The sequence below is a fragment of the Pseudophryne corroboree genome, chromosome 1 (assembly GCF_028390025.1).
Source record: "Pseudophryne corroboree isolate aPseCor3 chromosome 1, aPseCor3.hap2, whole genome shotgun sequence".
NCBI lineage: Eukaryota > Metazoa > Chordata > Amphibia > Anura > Myobatrachidae > Pseudophryne > Pseudophryne corroboree.
Window position 1 is genome coordinate 764,830,965 of NC_086444.1, and position 26,915 is coordinate 764,857,879.

At 42.0% G+C, this 26,915-nt stretch overlaps 1 protein-coding gene across 2 annotated transcripts in view; it reads left to right on the forward strand.

Moving 5' to 3' along the window:
• The window catches only part of GRID2 (glutamate ionotropic receptor delta type subunit 2), a 1,619,892-nt gene that overhangs the window by 1,242,270 nt on the left and 350,707 nt on the right, over nt 1-26,915 (forward strand). For both annotated transcript variants that reach the window (XR_010176066.1, XM_063917339.1), the window contains exon 11: nt 3,250-3,562. Coding sequence is in view for 1 of the 2 variants with exons in the window: in XM_063917339.1 (XP_063773409.1) it covers nt 3,250-3,562 (313 nt within the window). In the remaining variant the exon portion in view is untranslated. The remainder of the gene's footprint in view (nt 1-3,249; nt 3,563-26,915) is intronic.

A 26,915-nucleotide genomic window follows, 5' to 3' on the forward strand; every position in this document is an offset into this window, starting at 1 on the left:
AATCACATCGCGAGCTGGACGGGGCTGTGTATCAGCAGCGTGACCGTCCATTGCCCCCAGCAATTTCATTTTTACCCCATTTGGGGTAATATACCCCTGTTCCCTGACCAGTGTTCTACTTAGTAAAAACAACATATAAAGGGCTTGATTCAATTCAGCGCGAACTGAATAACGCCAGAAAGAAACTCCCAGAAACTATTCAATTCAGCGCAATGTCATTCCTGACCTGAAGATTTCTTATCTAAATCCAACAAAACTACTGGTGCAATGCTATTTTCTGCCCTTAGTGTGGCGGAAACAGCATTGCTCCAGGCACTTAAGTCAGAGAATGCCGGTTTTTGTGACTAAACACCATGTTTCATGTACAATAATGGGCACTCTCCGACATATTCTCTTGCAGAATTGAATAGTTCCGGGAGCTCCTACCTGTTGATTTTCACAGTGTGATCACAAAAATGTAACCTCATATTCTAAAATGCCTCCATGTGTATAAAAAATAGAAACTTTTTTCTCACATTTTTATGATAACCGAGACTATTATTTTATTTATTTATTTATTTATTTATTTAATGGCAAATTGAATGGTAATAGCTAAGTACAAAAAAGAATAATGTCTGGATCATGTAATCAATATCCAATAATGTCTTATGTTTCGGAGAAATTGTTGGATTGATTTTAAATGTTTGTAGGCATACATCAGAACAACATTGTAAAGTAATAAGATTATAAAATAAGGAACAGTTTATCAGCCCTGGGAATCTTCTACTGTAGGTCCATTGTCGTCTCTATAATGGGTGCAATGTGTGCGGTGCCCAAGGGGTCCCTGGGTCCAGGCGAGGCCCCAACTGCACACACTGCACCCATTGTAATGCTTACCTTTCCGGAGTCCAGCGTCAGGTGCTGCAGTCGCTGCAAAAATCGCTGCCAAAATGGCCACCCTTCATGCGCAGTAGTCAAATTGGTCTCCGGACCATGGCGGGCATCATATTTCCGGAGACCTGCGCATGCACAGTAGACTCCGGCACAATGCCGGAGTCTACTGCGTGGTACAGAGGAGGAGGCCCACCCGGAGGTGCACACGGGCCCCCTCCTCTGTTGAAATGCCCCTGTATAGGTCTATGCTTTATTTTCCATAAATTCAGACTGTACACTGCCACATTTTCTTTAAACTACTTGTTTTGATTCCTCTTAATAAAGTTTAAATAGTGACATGTCTGTTCATTCCGGCATCACACAGAAACTACTAGATGAATTTGGATTGCATCTTAACTGTGTTATAGCTTAGTGAACAAGAAAGAAACTGAGATGTGTATGGTCTAGATGTGACATCAGGGAGAGGATCATTAAAGGAAAAAACAGATGTTTGACACTCAGCATGTGCAGTGTGCAGGCTCCTCAAGTCCAAAATGTATATAAATACATATACAGGCTGCTCCTCACCTCTATGGGGGTATTCAAGTGTTTTGTGCACTGGCGGCCACTAGATGGTGCCAAACTGACCAATTCAAGTGTTGCTTCATTTGGCTGCAAACAACCATCAGCGCTGACATTACTGTTATGTCCTTCTGTCATTTTGAGGTGCTGGTAACTAGTAAAACATACATCACAATATAAGATGGCACTGACTTTGTAAAATTAGTTCTACTGAGCAATAACAGGCATCCATGGGAGTGAAGCCGCAAGCAAATGCTAGTTATTTAATAGAAATACTAGTATTAAAGATTAGCAATACACACTATGGGACTTATTTAACAAATAATATTTGTGGGATAATACAGCTGTTTTAGTGGATACCTGTAAATATAAGGTATCACCAGAACGTATTATGGAGGAAATGTACTCTGATATCTGCTGCGATCCCTCCATTTCTGACAACAGCCACAGCCCCCATAGGTTTCTGTTACAAGCTGTAAAGCTGTCTCATTTATCAAGCTCCAGAATGCAAAGTACTCCAAAGCTTGTCCCTGATAATTTATTGCCATGTCCAGGTGGCATTATTCTACAGTAGTATAACTAGGTTCCCACTTCATTGTGCCAAGGTGACACATGTGTCAGCTGACAGCCAACCCATGTGCATTGGTTGTCAGGAACCTGAACCAGGAAGCAGTGATAGCACTGCTTTCAGCTCTTTGTCAGGACACGCTCTTATCGGAGCCCATCTCCTAACAAGAGAACATTGGCAAATTTTTGTGACAATATTTTTCACTTGGTAAATTTATGTGAAAAATATTTAGAACACCAACATTAAAAATGCTGTTTGTTATAAATGCTGATTGTTATAAATATATACCTAAGACCCGTCTCAGAGAAACTGTTTTTATGATAATTACAATATTTTAAAGCAACTAAAAAGTTGTAGGTCAAAAATAATTGTATCTTATACATAAATTATCATGTAGAGCATAGGTCTGCAAACTTGGTCCTCATTACCCCACACAGTGCATGTTTTGCAGGTAACCCAGCAGGTGCACAGGTGTATTAATTACTCACAGACACATTTTAAAAGGTCCACAGGTGGAGTTAATTATTTCACTTGTGATTCTGGAGGAGACCTGCAAAACATGCACTGTGTGGGGTAATGAGGACCAAGTTTGCAGACCTATGATATAGAGGGGCATCAATGGGGTTAGTGACACATGGCAAGCCAAGCTCCCACACACACACACACACACACACACACACACACACACACACACACACGCCAAAGGGCCACATGATCTAAAAGGGGGCTGGTGTGTGTGTGTGTGTGTGTATGTATGTATGTATGGGGGGAGGGTCTCATTACCCAACTCCATTTTCATCATTCCAGGGGCAACCAGCATTCATGGATAAGCTGGGATGCCCTTAGAGACTTGTTTGGCTGCACTGCTGACTCCCACACTGTGATAGGAGCCAAGTGTTGCACATAATGTCACAGTTTAGCACCTGGCTCATGTCACTGAGGAGGAGTGTGTATTTTGGTCTCTCCCCTCGTAGGGTGACACCCAGGTGCAGCCCACATCTCTAGTGCCTTCTAGTGACGTCACTGATCACATACTATTATTATTATTAATGTGATTGCTGTATGTTTTAATATTGCCTGTATGCATTCATTGTAAATTAAATTAATTGGAAATTGTCAACAAATAATACAATAAATTAATCTAAAGTTTATTTATTTATTGCTGCTTTGCTATAGTTTTTTTTTTTTGTTAAGATATCACTTTAATTGTTTTGTTTATTTTCTTTTTTTTTTTTTCATTTTAAAAGAGAGCTGACATGGGGATATCTGCCTTGACCATCACACCCGACCGAGAGAATGTAGTAGACTTCACAACTCGCTATATGGATTACTCAGTGGGAGTACTTTTGAAAAAAGCAGAGAAAACTGTGGACATGTTTGCCTGCTTTGCACCATTTGATCTATCGCTATGGGCCTGCATTGCTGGAACTGTTTTGTTAGTGGGACTTCTGGTCTACTTGTTGAACTGGCTTAATCCCCCACGCCTGCAGATGGGATCTATGACTTCTACAACACTTTACAACTCCATGTGGTTTGTGTATGGATCATTTGTACAGCAAGGTAATTTTCATATAAAATGTATTATTATTATTATTATTTATTACCAGTTATTTATATAGCGCACGCATATTCTTCAGCGCTTACAGGGAATATTTGGCCATTCACATCAGTCCCTGTCCCAGTGGAGCTTACAATCTCTATTCCCTATCACTTGTACATGCACACACATTCACACTAGGTTTAAGTTTGTTGGGAGTAAATTAACCTACCAGTATATTTTTTGATTTTGGGAGGAAACCGGAGTACCCAGAAGAAACCCACGCAAGCACTGGGAGAATATACAAACTCCACACAGTTAGGCCCATGGTGGGGTTTGAACCCATGACCTCAGTGCTGTGAGGCAGTAATGCTAACCATTACACCATCCATACAGCCCTAAAAAAAGTCATCTATTTTTTTTTCATAGAATTATAAAAACAAACTGTTACTGTGGAATTAGTTTTACACAGAATAATCACTAAATAAAATACCAATGGTACCACTAAACACAGTTTTACAGATTGACTAAGGGACAGATTCAATTAGTTGCACTGTTTACCATGCTGCTTAAGCTCTAGATTTAATGCCCAGAGCTATTAAATTATTAGACATTTTCCCCACCCAGTAAACCCGGATTCTCTTAAGCCCCACACAATGCATTTAACACAGATTGTTCCTTGCAGCGTTAAGTGCACCCTCTGGGGCTAACCACGCAGGGTAGTGGCACTAATTCAGTAGCTCAGGGCACAGCTAATTGAATCTGCCCCCAAATGTATTACATGTAAATTAGTTAAAAAAATAGTTAATTTCCATGTTGTTAATCTTGTCTCAGTTCCTTTCGTTTGCAAGGAAAGTATATAGTCCTTGAAATAACAAAATAACAATTATAAAATAATTTTGTTATTATGACTTTTATGTGTACACAATTTCTAAATGCAAAAACAAAAGGTATACTATAATTTAATATTAGGAACCTAATTGAGAGCAAACTTTCTTTTAGATATTCCATGGCTCTTTTCAGCATGAAACAACTGGAGCTTTTCTAAGCCCTATAATAATTCTACATTTTGTCATTTGAATTGATTTTTAATTGCTGAATGTTCTTTGTTTTTAACTTGAAGCTGTTTACGTGAAAGCCCTATATTAATTTAATTGTCTCTTTTTCTTCATTTTCCTACTGTGCTCAGCTAAAATGAGAATAGATAGCACCTGGACTCAAACCTGAAAGATGACAGTTTAGTCTAAGGGAAAAAAACAATTGGAAATGAAATAGGACAACTACTTGAGGACTGTACTGTACAATGTAGAGATCTAATCATAAAGTCCCATTAGGCTACCAAATATCAGTGCGGTATTGAAATACTTTCATTAGTATTGTCATCTAATATTTCACATTCAGTTTAAATGTAATACAAACTTTATTTGCAAAATCTCTACTGTTTACTGACCGAAGTGCACATGGGAATACCAGAATAATTGAAAGCGACAGACAAGCAATGTAATTGCATTTTTTTTCTCCTTCGAAGTTAAATATTTTTTTTTACTTGCCTCAGATATCTAAGTCCCATATGCTACCAAATACCACCAGCAATTGATTGTTAATTGGTTTTCTAATAAAGTACAGTGCAAAATAGTATACTTAACAAACAGTCTCACTTTACATTAGCGAGTGTATAATCAGGAAGACATGAACAAAAAGGCATGTTTAAATTGTCAGATCAGAAGAGCGAAGAGAAATTGGCAGCAGTAGTGGCTCAGGCAAGCAGCCTTTTTGCCCGGGGCGTTGCTGCCACGAGGGCACCGCCACCGCCATGGCAAGAGCTGCTACTCCTGATCCCTGCTCTCCTCGGCTGCAGCAGACGCCGTGGGCTGTGTGGGCGCCCACTGCAGACGGCTCCAGTGATAGACACTAAAGGTCATAATTGACCTCTAGTGTTTGTGCAGCGCTGCTATGGGAGAGACGTCATGCGGTCCGGAAGCAGGAGCGGGGCTGGTAAGTATTGTTATTTTATTTTTAGTGTTTGCAAGCAGCACTACTACAGGGGGCACAGCTACAGGGGTCACAACTACTGGGGGCACTACTACAGGGGGCAATGCTACAGGGGGCACAACTACTGGGGGCAAATCAACGGGTGGCAAATCAACTGGGGGCACAGCTACAGGGGGCACAACTACAGGGGTCACAACTACTGGGGGCACTGCTACAGGTGGCAGGGCTACTGGTGCAAATCAACTGAGGGCACAGCTACAACGGGCACAGCTACTGGGGGCACAGCTACAAGGGGCACAGCTACAGGGGGCACAACTACTGTGGGCACTGCTACAGGTGGCAGAGCTACTGGGGGCAAATCTACTGGGGGCACAGCTAGGGGGCACTGCTACTGGGGGCACTGCTACAGGGGGCACAGCTACTGGGGGCAAATCTACTGGGGGCACAGCTACAAGGGGCACAGCTGCTGGGGGTACAGCTACTGGGGCACATATACTGGGGGCAAATCTAGTGGGGGCACAGCTACAGGGGGGCACAAGTACAGGGGGATAACTGTGGCCATGCCCCTTCCCTATGAAGAAGCCATGCCCCTATTTTTGTCCGCGCGCCTTCGGCACGCTCCAACTCTGTTTTACCTGGGGAAGGGGGTCCGAGACAGGAAACTTTTGCCCTGGGTGCCATAAGGTCTAGAACCGGCTCTGATTGGCAGATACTGTAGTGTCACTACAGAGCTGCGAGGACCCATCTGATTAACCTCAGGGTTAATCAGGGTGGTCTTGCAGATGCATTTTAGGACGCAGCAATCAAATCTGTGATGTCGGCAGGAGGCGTCCTTTGGTATTAGCATACTTTCACATTGCTGCTGTGTCCTACAATGCAGCAATTATGGGAACTGCATCCATCTCTGAATTAGTTGGTACTTTATCTTTCTCCAGTTCATCTCTCTGCAGGATTTATTAAATCTCCCCCTATGTACCTTAATAAAGAATTGAATCTTTATTTTCTTTATTACAATAATTCACTTATTCAAAATATGTATTTTACAACATACTCAAGCAAACAGTACATGGGGCCTAATTCAGACCTGTTTTCGCACAGCAGCCGATCAGGTCTGAACTGCTCATGCCAGACAGCCGATGGCTGTCTCAGCCCTGTGATCGCCTCTTCCTGATTGACAGGCAGAGGCGGTTGCTGGGCGGAAAGGGGTGGGCCAGAGGCGTTTGGCTACCGCTTAGGGGGTGCGGTCCGAGCAACACAGGTGTGCCCGGATCATTTGGGGGGGGCGCGGTGGCTGTGTGACATCACACGCAGCCACTGCGACCCTCACAGCGATGAGTAGCTCCTGCCAGTGCGCAGGAGCTGCGCTGTCAGGGAGCTACTCCTGAAGCACAAAAGCATTGCCGCTGTGCGATGCTTTTGTACTTGTGCGGCGGGGTAGGGCCTGACATGTGGGGCGGACAAGCCTTGTGCTGGGCGTCCCCCTGCATGTCAGGGAAACTGATCATATATGTGCTAAATTTAGCACATCTACGATCAGGTCTGAATTAGGCCCAAAGTTACTACTGCATATACAAAGCAATGCTGCAGGTTATAAAAACTTACGGATCTGCGTGAACTCATTTGGCAGCTGTGATGCAGATGAATACGTACGTTGATCGCATCTCTGCTTTCAACCAGCGGGATGGAACTTGGTTGTGACGGGGCATTCACACGTGAGAAAGTTAATTGAGGGCATTTTTATGTCAGTTTGGCCTATGCAGATCTGGACAGACTGTACTGTAAGTGAAAATGCTTCCAACTGCGCAACAGGTCCTTGGCTAAGATCTACCAAGCTGTGGCTTTGTATGTGGATTTCAAGGTTCCATAAATTAGATGCAATTAAAAACAACAAGCAGCTGTATGGGCTTTCAAATGGTGGTTTGCATGCCATCCCATGTGATGTCTGTTGGGCCTCAGTGGAAAGCCAGAACCGAAAAACAGCTTGCCACCCCTTATCCCCAATAGAGGTTTCCACTTTCCAGCACAAAGTTGGAAAACATTAGGGGATTCCCTACTCCTTGTGCTATAGATCAATAATATGTAACTCTTTATGATCCCAGTTTAATGCACATGTGTCTTTAGGACCCATATACATTAGATCAAATGTGTAAGTACATAAAACAGATATTATTATTTAAAGACATCTCCAGTGAGGTGAATAGCTGGTGGTTAAGGGGATTCCGAGTGATTCTGTTTTTTCAGTATTCTGTCATAATGAGCCCGATTAAGAGGTGGACATTGAAGTAGAGATGTGTGCCATCCCCAATGTTTTGGTTTTGGATCTGTATTAATTTTGTGCTTTGGTTTTGGTTCTAATTTTGCAAAACCACTCTCAAGTGTTTTCATTTTGGTTTTGGATCTGTATTTTTTTTAAATGCCAAAATCATGTAATATGGGCCTGTTTTTGTTCATACAGTATTATTAACCTCAATAAACATTAATTTCCTGTCATTTCCAGTCAATTTTGATCACATCACAACTCATAATATTGTTTTCATCAATATTGGCAAAAGGCTGCAGCAAGCTGGCTGGTTACTAAGCAACAAAGAAGCAGCATAAACACATGGAAGTTTATAGCACATCGATGTAACATTGCCACACAGAAGTGGCAGAAAAGAAAAATGGTGCAACATGGAATTGTCTTTGAGTCCTTCCACCCACCATTATGTTGGATATTAAAAAAGGCAGACACAGTTTAACAAACCAAGCATTTCAGCAACAGGGACTGCCACTTTGGTGACTGAAGTGCTTGGTTTGTTTGTGCACTCCTAAAATAAGCTATCAATGGTCTTATTTTATTTCACTTCAATGTGCTATATTGCCTTGTACAAATCACACATAAAAGTGCTTAAAAATGACAGTTTGACAAAATTGTGCCTTGAAAAACCCAGTGTTTTGCCTAATTTGTGAAATGGGTGCAAAGTGTGTGTTTTTTACTGTAGTGATTAGAATCAATTTTGTTTGTTTTCATATGTCGCTTTTTTTATTTTGTTGAACAGTCCTCTCCTGAGAATGTAATCTTTCTTTTGCTTACCAGAATGCTGCTATCAGACATATGTGTGGGTTAGAAAGACTTGCAACATATTTGTACACATTTAGGGGAAACCAATTAGGGGCAAGGTTTTGGCTGCAAGAAACCCTTGCTGACCTTGTGCCCAATTTTGGATTACTGTAGGTATTTACGCTCCTGATAATCCCAGTATCCAATTGTTTGTGGGTATTTTGCAGGCAAAATTTCAGTGGAGAAAAAAAAAAGGTCTGATATTTACCTGTGTCTGTGTGTTCCTTTCCACTGCACAGGTGGCTGCTTAGACAGGAGGTGGCTGTTCAGAGATATACTGTAGTTCACCCTGATGCTTCCTCCAGACACATAAAGGGATGTCACACACGTGGGGGGGGGGTGACCCTGAAAAGAAAGAACCCTGTAGCTGGGAGCTAAACCCCGCACACAATTGAGTATGCCCCTTAGAGTGCAAGGGTTTTTTTTTGTTCTAGTTTGTGCCACCATTTTTATTTCTTCCACATTTTTACTGATTTATTTTTAGATTTTTACTTTAGCTTAAGCAGTATCTATTCTAATTTCTGAAAGTTATTAACTTATGTTCCAAAGCCAATTTTAGGTACTAAAAAGATTTTAATGGAAATACAACAGCTCAATGACAAAATAATTTGTGAAGACTGGTATAAAGGAAAATTGTGATACTGCCAATAGCAACCAATGAGGTTTGTTTTCATCTTCTGAACTACCCTAGAAAAACATACCATTAGAATATGATTTGTTGCTGTGTGTAATATCATTACTTCCTTTGCAGTTTCTCATAAATGTCTCCAATTTATGACCTTTTTATTGACTGTCATACCGTCATACAAGAAAACCTCTCCCAGTCTAATTTCATTTTAGAATGGATCTGAAATCCCCTCTGAGGTGAAGGACAAGTATAAGTAAGCAATACAATATATACAATAAAATCATGTGATTCACACAAGTGCTGTTCCAACAGCATTCAGGTGACAGAAAGACTGCTTTTATTTCTGTTTGTCCTGTTTGTTTCTTGCATGTTACATTTTGCAGCTGTGCACATTTGCATTTTTGAGTCTATTCATTCAGTTTAGAGGCTTAGAGGTTTTCAGTTATTTCATATGTCTTCATAGCGTCTCTACTCTAAGGATAATTTACTTATATGTCATTGTTCTTCAATAGAGTGATTGATATGTGGATATGGGAAATTGTCTGATTTAATAATGCTAACACCACTGCTATGCATTTAGTATGTTACTCGGGTACTAAGAAAATAATTCTTCAGAAATAATGGGCTTGGTGTTTTTTTCAGTACATTGTGATGTGATTAAGCCATGGTCAATTTATTGCTGTATGCTGTATAATATACATATGCATCTGGCATGCACTTGTTCAGATTAATAACATTGAAGTAGTGTGGTACAGTATACTGATTATTGTTTATATAGTACGTGTATCTTTTCCTTAAAGGAGAACCAAAAATTTTCCATGCAGAAACTAGTTTTATTTTAATAATCAACATTTATTTATATAACACCAGCATATATTGGAAATAAATACAGCAATAAAACAAAACTTGGTATTTACAGGCAGGAAAAAGGTATGAGGACCTTGCTTACAATCTATAGGTAAATAGGCGTTTGATACGAGGTGAAGTGCCAATTTTTACATATTGCTCAAGCCATATTACAATATGAGAAAGTGTTTACTGATCCAGTCATACAGTAATTGTTACGCTCCTGATGCTCAGAACTAGAAAGATGTTGTGAAGTGAGTTCAGAGCACCAGGACGTGACGCTGAAATAGGGAGGGAACGGGAATAGCCCCTAGCACCCTACCTCCGTTGTTTTACCCGTGTGGTCAGTTCACGCCTGAGTGACTATGGTTTCTTGGGCCCACGGCAGCCGCGTTTGAAGGGCGGATTAGGTCTGCCCAACTCCGATGCCCCCAGGTCTTAGAGTGAGACAAAGCATGAACCGAGACAGGATAATAACAAGGGGACCTCTAACTAAAGCAAACAGAAGCTAGGGGCTACTAACTACCCTAAAACTACATATATGTGCGGCATGCCGCCAAAGGAAAAGAACAACAAATTATATCACTGTCCACTCCCCCACACGGCACCGCCGAGTTCTGGGGAGGACAGTGAAAAGCGGAAACCTCCGCAAAAACCACCAATACAAAAAGGACTAAGCGGCCAAGGCCGCAACACGCGGCAGAAGCCGCTACTCACGAAACCGGGAGAGAACCCCAACAAACGAGAACCCCCAGATGAATGCAACAGGTTCACTTGAACAGGAAGGATTCCCAGGACCGGCTTCAGAACTCCAGGACTCAGGAGCACAGGGAGCAGGATCGACCAGATACAGCTGACCAGGAACAGACGTTACAAGGCAGGAACAGCATACAGGAAGCTATCACCGGCGTCTGTGCCAGGTAGTGAGGGAGAATATAACAGGGAGCCCTCCAATAGCTGCAGCGAAACTTAATTAGTAATGTCGTGCAGCTGCCCTGCTGCACGACCAGAGCTAACAGGTGTATTGATTGATAGGAAGCAACGGGGAACGCGGTTCGTCTGTGGCGTCCCCGTTGCTAAGGGTCCGGCGGCTACGTGCGCACGGCGTCCCAGCGTTGCCAGTGACCCGGCGGCTCAGTGCGCATGGCGTCCTGGCGTTGCCAGGGACCCGGCGGCTCAGCGCACACGGCGTCCTGGCATTGCTAGGCGCCGGGCAGGCAGGAAGGGAGGTGCGGCGGCCGTGAGTGTCGCTTGGAGGCAGACTGAGCGGCGCCGCGGACCGCGGCACCTAACAGTACCCCCCCCTTGAGGAGGGGTTAAAGAACCCCTAAAGCCGGGTTTCTGAGGAAATTCCTGAAATAATAATCTCTTAAGTTTAGGGGCATGTAGATCCTTATCCAGGACCCAAGACCTTTCTTCCGGGCCATAGCCTTTCCAGTGAACCAAAAAATAAAGCCGGCCCCGAGAAACTTTGGAATCTAAAACCTTCTCCATCAAGAACTCTTGTTGCCCCTGAACATCCACTGGAGGTCTACCCTGGGAATTCTTCCGAGGGAATCTCCTGGAAGAAAAATACTGCTTCAGAAGGGAACAGTGAAAAGTATTGCCAATTTTGAGTGATTTAGGCAAGCGTAGCCGAAAAGCAACTGGGTTGACCTTCTTAATGATAAGGAACGGTCCAATAAATTTGGGTCCCAATCTAGCCGAGGGTTGTCGAAGCTTGATGTTGCGGGTTGACAACCACACCTTATCTCCCACCTTAAAAGTGCATGGGCGTCGGAACCTATCAGAAATTTTTTTTTCTTGGAAAGCAGCCTTCTTAAGGGCAAGGTGCACCTTTTTCCAAATCATTCTGAGATGGGAAGTTAAGGTCAACGAGGAGACTGGAAAATGAGGGTCAAAAGAATTGGTTCTAGGATGAAAGCCCAAGACCGAAAAGAATGGGGACTCCTTGGTGGAAGAATGACAAGAGTTATTATAGGCAAACTCGGCCAAAGGAAGAAATTCAGACCAATCATTCTGAAGTTTGGCCGAATATAGCCGTAAATACTGTTTTAACGACTGATTAACATGTTCAGTTTGTCCGTTAGACTGTGGATGGTACCCAGATGTTAAAGAGAGTTTCATATTTAATGAGGCACAAAAACGTTTCCAGAAATGGGCGATGAATTGCGGTCCCCGATCAGAGACAATATCCCTGGGTAAACCATGGAGCCTGAACACATGGCGGAGAAATAAAACTGCCAACCCTTGAGCAGAGGGTAATCGGGGGAGAGCAATGAAGTGGGCCATCTTACTAAAATGGTCTACTACCACCCAAATGACTCGAAATCCAGCTGAAAGAGGAAGGTCCACCACGAAATCCATGGATATATGTGACCATGGCCTGAGAGGAATGGCTAAAGGTATGAGTTGCCCGACCGGCAACGATCGAGATACCTTGTACTGAGCACAAACCTGACAGGAACGGACAAATTCCCTTACATCTTTAGAAAGATTAGGCCACCACACTGAGCGAGAGATTAACTCCAAGGTCTTAGTGATACCCGGATGACCAGAAACCTTATTATCATGAAACTCAGCTAGAACAGTGCCTCTCAGAAATTTAGGGACGAAGAGACGATCCGCAGGAGTGACACTGGGAGCCTGCTGCTGAAGCTGGACTAGCTGTGTAAATAAATCCTGTGTGAGGCCAGCTCGGATGACAGACGATGGAACTATGGGGGTAGTAGCCGGGTGGTTGTTGTGAACCGGAAGAAAACAACGTGACAGGGCATCGGCTTTTGTATTCTTGGAACCGGGCCTGAAGGTGATAATAAACCTGAAATGAGTAAAAAACAACGCCCAACGTGCCTGTCGAGCATTAAGCCGTTTAGCTGACTCAATATACTGCAGGTTCTTGTGGTCAGTAAACACTGTAATGGTATGCCTAGCTCCTTCCAGCCAATGCCTCCACTCCTCGAAAGCCCATTTAACTGCCAACAATTCTCGATTACCAGCATCATAGTTGGATTCTGCGGAGGAGAATTTCCTGGACATGAAGGCACATGGGTGTAATTCCTGAGACTCCGGGTCTTCCTGAGAAAGGATAGCCCCCACTCCAACCTCTGAGGCATCTACCTCGACAATGAAGGGGAGCTCCGGGTTATGGTGTCTGAGCACTGGAGCTGAGACAAAGGCCTGCTTTAAGGCCAGAAAGGCAGACTTGGCTTCAGGCAACCAATTGGAAGGGTCCGCTCCTTTTTTAGTCAATGCTACTATAGGAGCATCCAAATCAGAGAAGGTATGATTAAAACGCCTATAGTAATTTGCAAACCCTAAAAAGCGCTGAATTGCTTTTAAGTTCGTGGGTTGTGCCCAATTTAGGATGGCCTGGAGTTTTTTTGGTTCCATGAAAAACCCCTTAGCAGAAATAATATACCCCAGAAAGGACACTTCTGTGATGTGGAAATCACATTTCTCCAGTTTGGCGTATAAATGATTTTCCCGTAACTTCTGAAGGACCAGTTGCACATGGGTAATATGTGGTTCTAAAGACTCAGAGTAAATCAAAATGTCGTCTAAATAAACGACCACGAACTTTCCTAGAAAGTCGCGAAGGACGTCGTTAATGAGATCTTGAAATACAGCAGGAGCATTTGACAGCCCAAACGGCATCACCAGGTATTCATAATGTCCCGGCTGTGTGCTGAAAGCCGTCTTCCACTCATCCCCAGATTTAATTCGGATGAGATTGTAAGCCCCTCTAAGATCGATCTTGGAAAAGATAACGGCAGTCCGGAGCTGATCAAATAGTACTGAAATCAGTGGCAAGGGGTAGGTGCTTTTAACAGAGATTTTATTCAAAGCCCGAAAATCAATACATGGTCTGAGCGACCCATCTTTTTTCTCAACAAAAAAGAACCCTGCACTCAATGGAGATTTCGAGGGCCTAATGAAGCCTTTTTTTAGGCTCTCCTGTACATAATCATTCATTGCCGTAGTTTCCGGCCCAGACAGGGCATATAGTCTCCCCTTAGGTAAAGAGGCACAGGGAACTAAGTCAATAGCGCAGTCATAGGACCGATGAGGAGGCAGAATATCCGCATTACCCTTGGAGAAAACGTCGGCAAAGTCCTGATATTCCAAAGGAATAAGTTCTGGGGTGACTGCCGCAACCCCGGACTGGACGGGAAATATATTCCTTAACACAAAAGGGACCCCATCGGGAAATCTCCCCTGACTGCCAATCTATGGTGGGAAAGGCAAGCCAGGGGTGACCCAGAACTACGGGGACAGCCGGACAATGGGTAAGGTAAAATTCGATTTTCTCTGAATGTAGGGCCCCCACTGTCAGTTGTACAGGAGGTGTGCGGTGAGTGATTACCCCGTTAGAAAGCGGACCACCATCCAAGCCGTGCATGGTGATATGTTTATCCATAGGTATCTGTGGAACGCCCAAAGCCTGAGCCCAACCAAGATCCATGAAATTTCCCGCAGCTCCACTGTCGACGAAGGCCGACACCAACGAACTGAGGCTACCAAAGGAAATTTTTACAGGAACTAATAAGGAATCATTAGAGGAGATTAACTGCAGACCCAAGTGAACCCCCTCACTATTCACTTGGTCAGAGCGTTTCCCTGCTTATTCGGGCAATTACGTGCGATATGTCCCTTGCCACCACAATACAAGCAAAGACCAGAATTTAGCCTTCTGGTTCTTTCCTCTGGGGACAGCCGGGAGAGACCCATTTGCATGGGCTCCTCGACATCCTCAGGGAAAGTATACACACATGGACTAGGCCTGAAACTAGCTCCTCTTTCAGCCCTCCGCTCCCGGAGACGACGATCAATTTTAATAGCAAGCTCCATGAGTTTGTCTAGAGTCTCTGGAGCGGGGTACTGAAGGAGACTGTCTTTAATAACTTCAGACAAACTGAGGCGAAACTGACTGCGCAGGGCCGGGTCATTCCAGCCACAGTCGTTCGACCAATGGCGAAACTCGGTACAATACGCCTCTGCTGGATTTTTCCCTTGCTTAAGTGCACGCAGGTGGCTCTCAGCCGACGCTTCTCTATCAGGGTCATCATACAAAAGGCCTAAGGACTTAAAAAAGGCATCTACAGATAGCAAGGCAACATCATCGGCTTTTAGCCAAAAAGCCCAGGTTTGTGGATCGCCTTGTAGTAATGACATCACAATCCCGACCCGTTGAGACTCAGTACCAGAGGATCGGGGCCTTAAACGAAAATAAAGCTTACAAGCTTCCTTGAAATTAAAAAAAATCCTTTCGGTTACCCAAAAAACGGTCAGGTAGATGCATCTTTGGTTCTGGAATCATACTCGGGGAGGCTCGCAAAAGATCTTCCTGCGATCTCACCCGAAGAGTAAGATCCTGAACCATCTGAGTTAGTTCCTGAATCTGGTTGGCCAAAAGCTGGCTGGGATTCGGTCCTAATACTGCCGGATTCATGAGGCCGAATTTCAAAGCCCACCAAATACAAATAACTTTTTTTTTTTTGTGTGTTTTTTGGCCGGTGATAATGTTACGTTCCTGATGCTCAGAACTAGAAAGATGTTGCGAAGTGAGTCCAGAGCACCGTGACGTGACGCTGAAATAGGGAGGGAACGGGAATAGCCCCTAGCACCCTACCTCCGTTGTTTTACCCGTGTGGTCAGTTCACGCCTGAGTGACTATGGTTTCTTGGGCCCACGGCAGCCGCGTTTGAAGGGCGGATTAGGTCTGCCCAACTCCGATGCCCCCAGGTCTTAGAGTGAGACAAAGCGTGAACCGAGACAGGATAATAACAAGGGGACCTCTAACTAAATCAAACAGAAGCTAGGGGCTACTAACTACCCTAAAACTAAATATATGTGCGGCACGCCGCCAAAGGAAAAGAACAACAAAAGATATCACTGTCCACTCCCCCACATGGCACCGCCGAGTTCCGGGGAGGACAGTGAAAAGCGGAAACCTCTGCAAAAACCCCCAATACAAAAAGTACCAAAAGGACTAAGCGGCCAAGGCCGCAACACGCGGCAGAAGCCGCTACTCACGAAACCGGGAGAGAACCCCAACAAACGAGAACCCCCAGATGACTGCAACAGGTTCACTTGAACAGGAAGGATTCCCAGGACTGGCTTCAGAACTCCAGGACTCAGGAGCACAGGGAGCAGGATCGACCAGATACAGCTGACCAGGAACAGACGTTACAAGGCAGGAACAGCATACAGGAAGCTATCACCGGCGTCTGTGCTAGGTAGTGAGGGAGAATATAACAGGGAGCCCTCCAATAGCTGCAGCGAAGCTTAATTAGTAATGTCGTGCAGCTGCCCTGCTGCACGACCAGAGCTAACAGGTGTATTGATTGATAGGAAGCAACGGGGAACGCGGTTCATCTGTGGCGTCCCCGTTGCTAAGGGTACGGCGGCTACGCGCGCACGGCGTCCCAGCGTTGCCAGGGACCTGGCGGCTCAGCGCGCACGGCGTCCTGGCGTTGCCAGGGACCCGGCGGCTCAGCGCGCACGGCGTCCTGGCATTGCTAGGCGCCGGGCGGGCAGGAAGGGAGGTGCAGCGGCCGTGAGCGTTGCTCAGAAGCAGACCAAGCGGCGCCGCGGACCGCGGCACCTAACCGTAATATTGGTTTAGCTATAAGGGGATGGGGGCTTGGACTGCACATTGTAATTATAAACACAATAAGAGGTGCTACCATGCTGAGACTTGTAGTTCCATACAGAAAACAGAGAAAACTGAGGTACACATTCTAAATACTAGGCACTGCTAATCACAATAATTATAATAAACTCTGCAATATAACCTAGGGTAAACTTGAGGTGCTTAGCATAATTTTGGCCAAAAGTATGAACCGACCAACAGCGACCAGGTGACCTCATCTGGTGGGTCCTTAACACTAAACTCATGACCAGGGTATGGAACCTACCACGATAGTACAAGAAAACCTCCCCAAGGCATCACACTAGTGAGAAGTTTAAGGGCAAGATGTAGTAAGCACTGTGAAGTGATAAAGTGTATAGTGATAAACTACCAGACAACCAGCTCCTGTCATTTTTCAAACAGGGCTTGTGACATGACAGTTAGGAGTTCATTGTCTGATACTTTATCACTCTACACGTTACCACTTTTTAAAGCTTAGTATATCTGGCCCTATGTGTTAAAATGTGTTACTTACATTAATAAGCTGCAGCTATGTTTTGAGAGTGTTACATAGATGAGAGGTAATAATTAGAGTCCTAAACAGTGTTTCATTATTAAAAAACAATTATTGATTTGACTGTCAAAGGGGGTTAGAATTGTTGTCTATTTGAGCTTCATGGGCAACAGTTTATTGGTTATTACCACTTGTTTAATTCAAATAGTGAACAGAGCTGTTAGAGTTTGCTAGTCACATGGAAAACCATTAAAAATACTACAAAGTGCAGCCATTTAATATTAAATGATATCAAACATGTTCAAATCAGCTCTTTCAGTGTCTGTTTCTCTAGATCCATCTCCTCTCTGCTTTCTCTGTCAATAAGCTCTGACCTACTGTAGATCCTCTGCTTTTTTCTATCTCTATCATGTATCTTGACAAGAATTTTCAATTAAGTTTTGGTCTTGGTCACTTACTTAAAATTATAGTTGGTTTATAGTCAGATTTTAGTCTTTTTCTTTTGCTTCGTTTTAGTCAAGATGTAGTCATCAGTGTACAGTATCTCAGTTTTCATATTAGTCTAATGTTAGTCAATGTTTTAGTCATAACTTTTGCAAACAGTTGAATGGTACTGTTATAGATTTTGCTGAAGAACATTTCTCTAAAATTCCCTTGAGAAGTTTGCATATAGTATCTTTTAACAATGTTTTTAGTGATATAAACTCAGTAGGCTGAGAATGTGTGACATACTGAGTCTGACTTACCATAGTGCTCCCATATATCATAAACAAATGAATGCCTTAAGTTTGTTAGAAAACACAAGTGCAATACACAATCCTTTTCCTTCACAGCAAGTCATATGTATTTTCTGCAAATATGTAGAACACATAATAGTAATTTAAAAATGTAAAACCCTACTTCCAGTGTTAATTTTGACAAGGATTTTAAATGTAGTTTTAGTCATTGGGTTTTTTTTTTTGCTTTGCTTTAGTTGGATTTATTCAGTGGATATCAGTTTCATTTTAGTCTACTTCTAGTCCTGAAATAAACTGTAGTCGATGAATACTTTTAGTCAAGATTTTCTTTGACAAAATTAACGCTGTTGCTAAATGAATAAGCTCATTTGGATTTCCTTGCCTTCTTTATCTGGATGATATCCAATGTATCTATCCTGCCCAAATTTTTCACCATCCATGTTGATCTGGGTTCCTGAATCTATCTGTCATATCTGATATTGGCACCCCTCCCTTCTGCCCTCAGGTGCCTTAATTAGCACAGGTTCCTAGATTTCTGAACACACATCAATAAGGGCTCTGAAGGTTCGACTTTGATAAATTTATATAATGTGATAGTATTAGAGATGTCAGGGACCCATGTAATGAAGTCACGTGGTCATGGTGCATGGTTCTACATATTTGTGCAAATGTGTACTAAGAACTTCACTTATACTCCATATTAATTGTAAGGGTTTATCAAAATTATTTTTACTTTCAGTGTTCTTAATGCTAATGAGTGTGCATTTGCATTTTTTTCCTCCAGCATAGTACTAGAAGCCATAGCATTGTAGCACATCTTAATATGCTTAGAAATAGGGTCTGCAATCCAGTTACCCCTATTTCCTCTTTTTGTCATGTCATCTTGGGTGATCTTCCACAAGCTCAAGCTCAATATTTCAAAAACCAAGCTAATAATATTCCCTCCAGCATGTGTGTTTTAAGAGAGGGGGGAGGGGACATGTTTAGACTGAATGTGAATTGCAACACTCTCATGCAGGAGCATGCACAGTGCAGACTCTGCCCCGCACCATTTTCCTGCTGATGTCTCTGCTGTGCATATACTGTATCTGGGAAAATGGTGTCAGATCTACTTTCCTGGTGATATCTGCAGCAGAGCGCAAAGTATAGTCTATTGGGGCAGAGTGAGCAGTGTAGACCACCTGGATCCTGGATTTAAGCAAAAATATTTGGTGCCAGCTTCAAATTAAAGTAATTTTCACTTACTGTAGGTAATTTTTGTGATATTATTCCATTCACATCAGACATAAACATATAATGCATCTGGTTGCATATTTCAACATATCTCCCATCTTGACCACTTAACGCTAGACTTAATATAATCCACACTTCATACTTTCTCCAATTGCTGGTTACAGGACATTTTTTTGGGCTGCATTCACACTGTTGAATGCACTCCTTCACTCAAGGCTTTCCTCTAGCCTCCACTCCTTCAAAAACATTCCCTTAGTACTGACCTCTTCAGGCAGCTTATCAAAATCACCCTCTCAACCTCATTATGCTAGTCTACTCAGTTATTATGCTTCTACATGGTTCACACAGGGCCCAACTCATAAATATACAGTATGCAACCCCGATGGTTTAAGTACATCTCCGATGTTTCTATATCTGCGTATGTGTAAAATCTGCACATGTGCAGATATGTTTCCAGGGGTGATGGATGATTGACTATGGACAGGGTTACATAAAATAGGGCACTGAGAGAGACACTGCTGTCTCCATCTCACAATAGAAGATTTGGCTCTTCAGGGGGGTTTCCAGGTACTTGGAACCCCCCTGCATGCACCACTGATAGCTGCTGATTGAATAGCATCCATATCTGAATCAGGCCCACAACATGTGTTCTTATTCTGTACTCAAAGCCTTCTGACCACAACATTTCTGTGTGACTGATTCATATAGCCCTCTAAGCACTTTCATTTCACCAATATGCAATATGTGGGGCTAACCTCATATATCAAACTCCTATAGATTGAGGGCCTTCAGTCTGTTCATTCCCATTGTAGTTGTATTCCTATTTATCTTCTCATTTGTAAAGCTCTCTGGATTGTATTGGAGTAAGTAAGATATCTTGAAAATTGTTAATGTATGGAATAAACAAGATTACAGAATCATAAATACCATTGAAGTATGAATAATGATAATGCTGTTGACTGTCAGAGAGAAAGAGACAAAGGTTTGAAATACAGAACACGCATAATCAATTATCTTTCTTATATTTAACTTGAAATTATGTCAGTGAGATGATTTTAGAAAAAGAGTTTGAGATATTTGAGGTAACTCTGTTTGTCATATGTGTAGGAGTGATACTGCACTCTGAGCCTTGTAGGAAATTACAGGTGAAGAAAATGACCAGTATGATATTGATAATAAAGCGCAGAGATGAGCCAAGAGAGGATTATATGGGAATGGGAATGATTATTAATCATGAAAGTGGGAAATGAGTCATGAGAGTGGAAGGTACATTGTCACTGACAATTACATGAGCAGTTTTCTATTACAGCTGGCACGCTATGATGCATCTCTCCTCTGAAGTAGAGGGCACATAAGGTGTTACATTAAAGGTTTTAGATAAAAACTAGGGACAAATTTATTAAGCATCTGCTGGCAAAAACTATTTTTTCTTGGTATGTTTAAGCAGAATTTTTTAAATGAAAATTCTTTTAAAAGCACACTGTGTTTTGCCCTGCATAGTACTGCCCTTTTACATTTAATGAAAAAAAAAGGTCTTGTACTCACCATGTGATACTGTATAGTCATAAAAAATTAATTGTTAGAAGTAGCCCACTCAAGGACCAGACCTCGATCCAATATATTATTTGATGTATTGTAGAACAAACAAAGACGTGCTAAATACAGATAGAAACATAGAAATATAGAATTTTACAGCAGATCACTTGCCCCAGCTAGTCTGCCCTTAAAACATGGACAAGATAACAAGTTACTGTAGCAATACTATTGAAAAATACAATTAAAATTGGAGATGTGTTCACACACCCAATTTTTGGGGGGATTTGGTTCTAAATCGGGGGTGTTTTGATTTTGGTGAAACCACCCTCAATTGTTTTGGTTTTGGTTTGGGATTTCTGAACATTTATAAAACCATTAATAAAAACAGCTAAATACATGTTATTTGTACCTGTTTTGTCCTATCGTATTATTAACATTAATAACATTCATTTCCAGTCTATTTTGAACACCTCACAATATTGTTTTAATCAATATTAGCCAAAGGCTACAGCAAGTACTGTATATTTCCAAGATACTTCTCCAAACAGCAAATAACAGGCTTCAGACCAGTACAGGTAATTGCTACCAGAGTAAGGTCTACAAGAGAACTAGTTCACCATCAAACTTACTTCAAACAACTTATCACAGGTCTGAGGTCAGTACAGGTGAATCAAGCCAGAGTAACAGCCTGGTAGAATAGATAATAAATTAATATGTTAATAAACTTCTTTAACTAGTAAATCACAGGCCTCATGCCAAATCAGGTGATTTAAAACAGAGTAACAGACTAGTAGAATAGATAATAAATGAATATCAATCTTCTCCAAAAAGCAAATCACAGGCCTCAGGCTAATTCAGGTGATTCAACACAGAGTAACAGCCTAGTAGAAAAGATAATAAATGAATTAGTTAATAATAAAGTTCTCCAGCTGCAAATCACAGGCCCCAGGGCAATACAGACTACTCAAGCCAGAGTAACAGTCTAAAAGAAAAAGTAATAGAATAAAAACTTAAAAACAGAAATGCTCAATTTAGAAAAAAATATGTTGACCCCCCCCCCCCCCCCCCCCAATTTTTTTTAAAATAAATAAAAATAAATCAGTAACCAGCCACGGACTTCTGAGCCTGGACTGGTATTAGAAAAATTAGGGGGAAATGGCGTGGGACTGCCCTCTATTTCCCAATAACCAGCACCAGCCTGAACAAGCCGGGAGAGTAACACTATAACAGGTAGACTAACAGTGTGGGGCTTTCTTGCCATAATGTTAACTGCCTCAAACTCGTCTGATCTGGGCTGTAATCCCTCAGTAAGTCCAGTCTCCCCAAAAATGGGGTCCCCATCCTGAGGGTCAACCAGTCCTGGGCAGTATGTCTGGGGTTAATGGAAATAAAAGAGTTAATTTAGAACAAGCTGGAAACCACCATCAATTGACATTATTTGCTACAGGTTGTTTTCTAAATTGATACCCTCATTAATCCATGTCAGTTGACAACCCACTGTGTGTGTTCTAGAACACAGTGGTTTCTCTTGAAACCACTGTGGAATAAAAAATAAACAATAGACAAGCTCCATGCAGATCACTATGATCTGTGCAGGCTTCATTATGCTTAAAACTATAGAAATAGTAAAAAGATGCATGAGGTCCCATCCTAATCAATAACTATCCCTGGACCTCAGAGCCTTAGCTAGCTTTGGAAAATAGAGGGAAAAAATTTAGTAGGTTTCCCCTTATTTTACAATAACCCACAATGGGCTTAATCAGCTGGGGATAACACTATAGCAGGGAAACACACAACGTGGGGTCCCTCTGCCATAAAGTTAACCAGCCCCTAAAAAGTAGGGACACCCCAACCAATGTGGTCCCCCCTCAGTAAGGACAACCAGTGAGGATTACAGCAGTGTTTGAAAGCAAGTCTAAGCAACTACCCAAGTAGTGTTATATGTTTTTGGCTGTGTGTATTTATCCACTGGGACATCAACAAAGTTATCAAGTTCCATAAGTAACACTACAAGCTAATTGCTTACTACTGACAGTTTCTATTAATACATTGCTGTGTATATTTGACTTATCTGCAATTTGCATTAAAAATAACCTTTTCATGTTAAGGGGGAGATGTATGAAGAAGTGGAAAGAGTGGAGAAGTGTGCCAGTGGAGAAGTTGCCCATGGCAACCAATTAGCTACTAAGTATAATTTTATAGAGTGTACTAGATAAATGTTACCTCAATGGTGATTGAGTGCCATATGCAACTGGCACACGTCTCCACTTTTTTACTGCTTCATACATATACCCCAAAGTCATTAATAGACTAAATGCAGAATTGATTTCTACATATGGATTAGTACTAACAACATTGATATAAATAATCAATTGATTACTGCCCTAATTAAGTCAATATATGGTTGTTGTATTTGTATTTTTGCATTTTAATAGACTAGCCGAGTCTAGTTATAGTGTGTTTTAAATGTGTTTTTCAATTGTATTTTTACATTGTTATTTGGATACAATGCTTCTTTGTTTGTTCTATTGTTATTTTCTGGTGATTCTTCCAGTAATCCCTCTGAATGGAGTAGAGGTTTCCAGCGAAATGCCTATTTACTGTTATCAGTTCATAGTTTTTTGATTAATTACCAATAGTCCGCATCCACTCTGATGTAATTAGAGCAATACTGAAAAGAATTAGTGAAACATTGCACGGATCAAAATTGGTAAAACAGTGATTGTAGATCATCGGTGGGATGTACTGCAGTCCAAGATTGTCGGAGTTGCGGTTGCCGGACAATCTTGGATGTTTTTTTTTTAAAGGGACTTCACTAACAAGGCATGGTTTTGCATTGCACCCCACCAAAAATTTGATTCTAGACAGTATTAAAAGAAGGGTATGAATACTTAATGCAATTGACCAAGAAACATCATCTGAGTAGTTGTTTTTTAAAATTTGAAATTGAAAACGATTTTATGTTGACTAGTGGGAAGAACTCCTGCATTACTCCATCTGAATAATACAATGTGTGCTTTTTTTTTTTTCTTTTCAATTTGCAATTGCCAATGACAAAATTAATTGTAATTTTTGAGCCATCTGAAACCTCATACTTTAATTACATTCCAAAGATATTAAGCAGCTAACCTCACTATTGTTAGATAATAATTGAAAGCTCTTTAGACTTGAAATATATTTATATAATGAAAATGAATTTCATGACAAAATACTGTTTGGGTAAGATGTAAAAAGGAAGGGATGCAGAAAATTGGAATTACAGTACACATACTGAATTAAGGTAAAACATTATATTGTCACTAATGTTTATTAGACATTAGAGATGAGTAAAACAGTTCTGCAAAGTATTCCCATTGTTTCCATTGTTACCCATTTTGCCACAAAATGTCATACATTTCACCAATGCAATCTGCCCTTAATTTTTCTCAGACCTATATCCAACTACACCACCCAGAAGAATAAGGTGACCCGTTTCACCCCAGCTCTATTCATTACGCAAAATGAAAATGTTCAAATACAGTGCAGAATGGCGAAAGAAACGTGGAAACCAAAAATTGATGGAATTTTACACCTCAGCAAAATGATCTGTTCCACCATGAGACATATTTTGTTCACAGTTTTGCTTATCACACAATTACTTTTGTGTATCAAGGACTGTAAGAAGGCTGTAAGATTGTGAGCCTGAAACTCACACCCCACAGCCAAGTCAGCTGATTTTGCCAGCTAATTTAATGTGTGCTATATTGAATTTATACAAGATTGCACCCCCTCATACTGTACCTTTTGTGTGTCTACTCATTATGTATATTACCTTTCCCTTCCACCCTAGTTTTAACCTTAGTTTTTCATAACACACTCACCTATACACCCTACTAACATCTGTTCACCATCACACACACAATTACACCAGATGCTGACCTAACGCATACTATAACAGTATAACAGTACTAACTAAAGGGTTTTAGGTTTCAGGCAGGGACGTTTTTACAGAAGAGGGGACCTGTGTGCAGACTCCAGGTGGGTCCCCTCCTCTCCATGGCGCAGTAGGCTCCGTCATTGTGCTGCAGTCTACTGTGCAAGCACAGGTCTTTGGAAACATGGTGCCATCTATCTTCCGGAGGCTAAATACCACTGCACATGTGTCCGACATGGGACTCTGAAAAGGTAAGTATTAAAACATGTGTACGTATGTGCCCTCCCCTGGGCCCAGGGGCCTCTGTGCACTGTACACATTACATCTATTATAGAAATGCCAATGGTTTCAGGATAACCATGGCCACAACTAGGATGGGCTAAGGGGTCATGTGACACAGGATTTAAAGGGCGCTGAGAGAGAGAGACCCAGGGACAGTCCCAGGCAGCAGCTGCGATACAAGCACAGCCCATCTTGGTGCCTGTCAGTTAAATAGAGAACACGGAGCTGTGCAGCTGTGAGAGGCGGACACGGAGTGGAGCTGTGACACAGATGCCGGGCTCTCCTTGGATCACTGGTTGAAGTTGCGCCTCCAGAGTCCACCTCTCACAGCCACAACTCACCCTCAATGCTCCGCCTGTCAAAGCTGCTGGTCCACGCTGCTCTCTCCCTGCACGCTGTCCCAGCTCTAAGGCAGCGAACCTTCAGTCACCAGAAGGCAGTCTGGCTGGAGGAGAGGAGACATTCAGGCAGAGTGTCAGTGAATGCATCCAATTTCTGCTGCGCCCACCTCCTTTGCAAGTGATCTGCTGTATGTGGTGGCTGGTCCCTGCTCCAGGACCAGCTACCCATGTGCTACTGCTGCTGCTGCTGCTGCGGACCATGCCCATCCCCCCTCCCACCACTAAGACTACTGCATACTACTCTCATTCAAATCTGTCCAGAGCTCTACAGGACAGAGCAGCTGAGATCTTCCTCATGGTAGGCACTGAGATGTTCTATTCTTATTGTTGGTAATGCGGGGTGTAGTGTAGTGATATACTGTAGCATTTAGTGCAGTTTATAGGAGCATGTATTGTAGTATTGTAGTGCAGCATATAGGGGATATAGTGTAGTAATGTAGTGCAGTGTATAGGGGCATGTAGTGCATTGATGTAGTGCAGCGTATAGGGGAATATAGTGTTGTAATGTAGTGCAGTGTATAGGGGCATGTAGTGCAGTGATGTAGTGCAGCGTATAGGGGAATATAGTGTTGTAATGTAGTGCAAAATATAGCTGCATGTATGTAGTGTTTTGATGTTGTGCAGCGTATATGGGTATGTTGTTTAGTGATGTTGTTCAGTGTATAGGGTCATGTAATATAGTGATGTAGTGCAGCGTAAAAGGGCACTCAGTGTAGTGATGTAGTGTAATGATGTTGTGCAGTGAAGTGGTGCAATGTGTGGGGAAACACACGGGGCATGTAGAGCACATACTGCTGGGGTGCTATGTAACATTCTTTGGAGCACACGGTGCAATATTGTCCAATGGAATGCCCTTTTTTCTAAATATTTGATAATATGATAACTTTTGGTGTAACGGGGGGGGGGGCAAAATTTCTTCCCTGCCCCGTGTGATGAAAATTCTAGTTTCCACCCAGGGATAACCTTATTCATTTTCAAGAATTTGGATATAATCATCTCCCATCCGTTTCAATCCACCTGACATGCATTTTGCATGTGGATTTTAAGCTAATTTATGCAGCAAGAGAAAAAGTGGGTGAAGATATGAATAGGCAATTAATTTACTATTTGTTAATCAATTATGAGAGCTGCTGAATTTTTTTTACACCACAGAATATAGGAAGATAAAGTATGTCAATACATTTTTTAGAAAAACTTGAATCTATGTCATCATATTTATAGGGTTAAGAACAAGATGTTCATGGCTAATATATCCCTTTACAAAAATATATTTGCTTCATGATTGATTGATTATTATTTTTAGAACTTTACCATGTATTCCTCATGTAACAGTTTTTTCTTAGATGGAAAGATTAAGTGAGTAAGACTAATGTACAGTACCTCAGATGGTTTAAATAAGTATTTGCAGAAACAAGACTTCCTACCGAATGTTACAGTGTTGATAATGTTTATAGCTAAGTATATTGTTGTCTGTCTAACTGAAAGATTTTGGCAGCTATTTGAGGAACGCTGTAGTTTTAGGCAAAGCTGTATTCATGATACTTACATAATTGTCAGCAG